This window comes from Chrysochloris asiatica, unplaced genomic scaffold, assembly GCF_000296735.1.
Source record: "Chrysochloris asiatica unplaced genomic scaffold, ChrAsi1.0 scaffold00003, whole genome shotgun sequence".
Lineage (NCBI taxonomy): Eukaryota > Metazoa > Chordata > Mammalia > Afrosoricida > Chrysochloridae > Chrysochloris > Chrysochloris asiatica.
The window spans coordinates 13,748,943-13,755,011 of record NW_006408521.1 but is presented as its reverse complement, the minus strand read 5'-3'; the positions used below and the strand labels follow the sequence as shown (position 1 = coordinate 13,755,011).

Below are 6,069 nucleotides of genomic sequence, written 5' to 3'. Positions count from 1 at the left end.
AAAGAGAGGTGAATGCAGAAATTATTGAACAATATCATTAATTTTGCATGTAAATAAACTTTTGCTAAAGATAATTAAAAAACGACTGCACCCATACATTGATAGAGAACTTCCAGAGGTTAAAGCCAGATTCAGAAGAGTATGTGGAACATAAGATATCATTGCTGACATCAGATGGATCTTGGATGAAAGCAGAGAATACCAGAAAGATGTTTGCCTGTGCTTTATTGACTGTGCAAAGGCTTTCAATTGTGTGGATCATAACAAGCTATGGAGAACACTGTGGAGAATGAGTAATCCTGAACACTTAATTGTGTTCATGAGGAACCTTTACAAAGACCGAGGCAGTTGTTCAAACAGAACCAGGGAATACCAAATGGTTTAAATTTAGGAAAGGTGTGTGCCAAGTTGGTATTCTTTCATCATACTTATTCAACCTAATGCTGAGTAAATAATTTGAGAAACTGGATTATATGAAGAAAAATGTGGCATCAGGATTGGAGGGAGACTCATTAACAACCTGCAATATGCAGATGATACATGTTTTTAAATGTTTTATTGTGAATTTTGTGATAGTTTACATGGGAGAACATTAGCTTTACATTCATCCTATCATATATTGTTTCATTGCTATGGTTACAATCATCTCCATGCATTATCAACAAACCAAAGGGTATACTCTGCAAGCCTTCCCCCCACCCCCTGGTCGTCAGCACACAGCCCCTCTCCCTCTCTGGGTCTAGAGTCCGCAGCTGCTCCATCTCTCCATGTCATCATCTCTGCCTCCATCTCTGGCATCACTGTTGTTCTGGGTAGGGTCCCGCACTCCACTATTCTCCCTTGATGGTCCCAGGGACCCCCACTCCTGGACTGCAATGTCAATCACTCCCCTCCTTTTGCTACAAAACATCTGTCTACCTTTACATTTCCAACCCTTACAGTCAGTCTGGATAACATTTTATTCACTATTGTACCACAAGAGACCTATCCTCATCTCCTTTCATCAGTCCCACCCAGACAGATTGGATACTGCTTAGTAGAGATTCTACCTTCCTCCACACCCTCTGGATCTAGGCTCCCTCTTGAAAGCTTGTAAACTAGTCACTTCTTGCCTTTGTAGCCCCCCTACCCCCATTTTGGGTAGCCAACGTCCAAGTTGCCCATCCCTGTCTACTCTGTGTATAGAGGGGGTGGGAATGATCCTCGCTGTAAAGATTTGTTCCCTCTCTTGAGCTACTTCATCCATAGGTGTAGGTAGATGATACATTCTTGCTTGTTGAAAGTGAAGACAACTTAAAATACTTACTGATGAAGTTCAAAGACCACGGCTTTCAATATAGATCTCATCTCAAGGTAAAGAAAACAAAATTCCCGACAAGTGGGCCAATAAATAATATCATGCTAATTGGAGAAAGGTTCAAGTTGTCAAAGACTTCATTTTGCTTGCATCTACAATCAACACTTACAGAAGAACCAGTTAAGAGATCAAACAACGCATTGCATTAGGAAAATATGTTGCACATGACTTCCTTAAAGCATTAAAGAGCAAAGTATAAGTTTGAGGACTAAGGTGCACCTGACCCAAGCCGTGATATTTTCATTGGCCTCATATGCATGTGTATGTTGGACAATGAATATGGAATACTGTAGAAGAATTGATGCATTTGAGTTATGGTGTTGGAGAAGATTATCAGAAGTACCATGGATACCAGAAGAACAATCAATTCTGTGTTTGAAGAAGTACTGCCAGAATGCTCCTTAGAAGCCAGGATGGTGAGACTTCATCTCTCATTTCTCAAATAATTTCTCATTTTTCTTAAACAAAAAATGAGGAGGGAGTAGTCCTTGGAGAAGAACATTATCCTAGGTGAAGAGGAGGGTAAGTGAAAAAGAGGAAAACTCCCTAATGAGATGGATTGGTACATTGTCAGCAGGAATGGGCTCAAGCGTAGCAACAATTGTGAAGATGGCACAGCATTCGGCAGGGTTTTGTTCTGTGGTGCATAAGGTCACTATGAGTCAAGGCCAACTTGAAGACACCTATCAACAACACATATCAGAGGAGCATGGGAAAACCTAGCCTCTCTCCATGTTTGCATTGCCTCCTAAGGAGATCAGAACTACTTCCAAAACTTTTCCTTATCAAGACAAAAGTAGAATATGATAAAATCCTCATGGCATGGTGGTGGTGGTACTCAAGTGCTATGGAGTTGGTTCTGAATCAAAGCATCTGTGTACAGGGTTTCCTAGGCTATAAATTGTTATGGGAACAGAAAGCCTTATCTTTATCCTGTGGAGCAGCTGGTCGATGCAAACTGCTGTCCTTGCTACATACTAGCTCCCAGAGCTCCCTCTTATGGCATTCTAAGGATACTAAATGAATGAATGAATGAATGAATGAATGAATGAATGAATGAATGAATGAATGAAATTCCTATAGGACTCTAGGGAATCTATATCTAAGAAATAGCCATCATCCATTAGTGGAAGTGTGGGGATAAACACTTGTTGAGAAATTCTGAATTGGCATATATGTGTGAGCGTATCCTATTTATGAGCCCTTGTGTGGCACTGTAGGATAAGTAATGGCCTTGAAACCAGTAGGTTGGTGGTTCAAACCCACCAGCCACTCTGAAACCCTATACAAGGTCACTGTGAATGAAAACCAACTTGATGGCACTGACAACACCAGGCTTATGTATGGGTCTCTATTTTTGTTGGACTTATTCATAACTCATAATAGTAGGCTTTTATCATGTATTTTTCTTCACTCAATATTGATTGCTATGGCAAGCTTCTTCAATTATCTTTTGATGAAATGTGGAATATGAATGTAAAATAATGTGTGTATTTTCATATGTTTACTCTGTGCCAAGCACAATGATTTTACTTCTATGAAATCACAATAATATTTCCTACATAGCAGGATTGCAGACTAAACTCTTCTGAAGCTGAAATGAGGATTATGAAATCATTTGATTATGAAATGAAGCTTTATAAGTCCAACATGACTAGTGGTCCCCTGAGGCATTACATAGTAGCCTTATCATTAATATTACTATTCAATTTAATGCTCACAACAGCGTCATGAGAGGGTGACTATTAATAGCTCCATTTGGGGGCATAAGGAAAAATAAGCTGATTTTTAGTGTAGCGCTTGTCTCAACCTTGTACATAAAGAAGGGGCAAAGCTGAGGTTGGGAGTGGTGTTTGATTCCAAAGTTTTTGTCCAAAACCTTTGTCATCTAAGCGTAAATTGTGTCGCAGGATTCAAACTCGGAAGTTATTTTCTGTGCTTTTCCTGGGATCTTCCTAGAGCTCTCCCTAGCACCAATCTCCTTGGGCTCAGTCTGAGCCAGATTGTTTGGGGACAGGGTAACTCAGGGGACCAGAACAGCTCCCCAATTCGGTTCACTGGGCCTGGCAGGGTTTTGGGAAGGGAGGTGGAGGAAGAGGGGCAAGTTGGCTCTTGGAAGCCAGCAGAGGAAAGAGGCTAACAGGCATGATGTCACCAGTTCATTCAAGGGCTTCTTAAACCTCCTTGAGGAAGAAAGTGGGTGGTTTACTGATTTCATTGTTTCCACTATAACTTCCCTCTTCTCCCGTCCCAACTTGAAATTTAATGTCTTCTTAGCAAGAACCGCGTAGGACATTGGTAGTACGATAGCTTTCTTCTTTTCCCCAAGGGAAGCCTAGCAGTCGGGGCAGCGGTGCCTCTGTGCCCCTGTCACTCGTCTGGGCTCCAGGGGCCGCTGAGTGTCATACTTGCCAGTTCCCTTAGACCTTTACTGGCAAGGATGCAAGCAGAGCGGAAAAGCGCTTCTCAGGAGATAATGCAACTGGCAGAGATTCCTATTCTCCCACCCATTGGGTTTAATTTCCTGCCCTGGCCTCCACCGCGGGTGGCTTGGGATCCACAGTCCCTCCTGAGGGAGGGTAGTTTGAGGAAGGATAGTTTGCCGCTCCGCTGCAGGTTAGAACGTCACAGCAACCCTTAGGTTGCGCAGATAGGAATGATCTGAAATACAAATGCTAACCCGATTTAAAAAGTTTGAAAAGAAAAATGCAGTTATTCTTGAGTCGTTATAAAAACACATAAATAATGCAATTTATACGTATGCATTTAAAAACACAAGTCTTACTGCATTGGTTGCAAAGTGTGATGGAAATATTTTTAATCTTGATTGGTTAATGACAGGTGAATTAACTTGTGATGAACTCACAAACGCCCCCGAAAATCTGTGCATTGTAGTCTATGCAGATTGTACATCAATTAAAAAAAAAAATCAGAACATAATTCTGCGTGCATATAAAAAGTGGATGAATAACACTGTATATACATGCAGCCATAAAAACCAATTAAATGCAGCTGTAACTGTGTGTATTTATAGCAACCAAACGCAATCCTGGAGGGTTATTTATTGATTCGAGTTCTACGCTTTCGGGAGAGGGAGGGAAGGGAAATGTGGCTGTCTGAACTCGGGGCGGGGCTACAGCCTTAAAAACAGTCGGCGGGACGCGAGCGGGAGCTGCGACTGTCCGCTTCACCATGAGCAATAGTAGCTGCAGCTCAAACCAACTGTTCCTACAGCCGCTCTGGGACCTCTCGAGGACTTTCGTCCAGTCGGCCTTTTTCCCCGTCATTTTCGCGATCACCACTTACGTGGGCTTCTGTCTGCCTTTCGTGGTGCTGGACGCGCTGTACCCCTGGGTGCCGGCGCTGCGACGCTACAAGATCCATCCGGATTTCTCGCCTTCGGCTGGGCAGCTGCTGCCCTGCCTGAAGCTGACTTTCTACCAGCACGTGATGTTCGTGTTCCCGGTGACACTGCTGCACAGGGTCTGCAGTCCCGACAACCTGCCGTTGGACGCTCCTGGACTGCCGGAGTTGGTGTGTCATGTCGTGATTTGTCTGCTGCTCTTTGATGCTGAGTTCTTCGCGTGGCATTTGCTGCACCATAAAGTGCCCTGGCTGTACCGGACCTTCCACAAAGTGCACCACCAGAACTCGCTCTCCTTTGCTTTGGCCACGCAATACTTGAGTGCCTGGGAGCTGTTTTCCTTGGGTTTCTTTGATATGGTGAACGTGACGCTGCTCGGATGTCATCCGCTCACCGTACTGGTGTTCCATGTGGTCAACATCTGGCTGTCGGTGGAGGACCATTCAGGTTATGACTTCCCTTGGTCCACGCACAGACTGGTACCTTTCGGGTGGTATGGGGGCGTGGTGCACCACGACCTCCATCACTCTCACTTCACCTGCAACTTCTCACCGTACTTCACACATTGGGACAAATTATTGGGAACCCTGCGGTAGGCAGGCTCGCTCAGAGTTAGTCCCACTCATCCCAGCTTGGGATATGGCTGCGGTGGGTGTCCCTCGGACCCAGAACTGCTGTGATTTTCACACTTCAATCAGGAGAAATACAACTCAGCTTTGTGTGTGTGTGTGTGTAAAGCAAGTAACTTATTAACTGATGGAAACTGTTGCAGATAAAATCTAATGTATTTTTTGCAAGCTGATAAAGTATTTATATAATGTTTGCATACCGATGCAAATATATTCTTGATAGTGAATTCTAGTTTACATTCAGTAGCCTAATTCCTGGATATTAATTAGACATTTATCACTGCTATATTTAAATCATCTCTAATAGAATTTGATTGTAGACCAAGGATTTACCTATGTTTGAAAGTGTCTTAGAACCAGGCTAAGAGAACAACATCTACTCTAGAGGTTCTGACCTCGGACTCTGAACTATGAAACATGTTCCTGCTGGAAAGGTGACCAAGATTATAGTACTTTTTCTATTTTTTCATAAAAATGTATGTTTATATGGAAAATAATGTTATTTGTGTTTTTTTTTTAAAAAAGAACATGAACAAATCAAGTACTGGCTTTTGTTTTACTGGCATTATGATGAGAACCAAAGAGGGAAGGGGCAGCTGGGAGAGCAGATATACTTCAGATCCTAGATCAGCTGGACCATGGGAAGAGAGGATGGTTCAGGCTTAAGTGCTTTGTTGGGGGTTGTAGGAGAGAAAGAAGGCTGGGTAAAGGGTCTCTTT

General features: G+C 43.0%; 1 protein-coding gene across 1 annotated transcript; it reads left to right on the top strand.

The window, feature by feature from the left end:
- The first annotated feature begins 4,549 nt into the window (after positions 1-4,549).
- On the top strand, positions 4,550-5,317 carry CH25H (cholesterol 25-hydroxylase). The gene has a single exon (XM_006831439.1). It carries the CDS (start codon positions 4,550-4,552, stop codon positions 5,315-5,317), a length of 768 nt encoding a protein of 255 aa, XP_006831502.1.
- Positions 5,318-6,069: the final 752 nt, after the last annotated feature.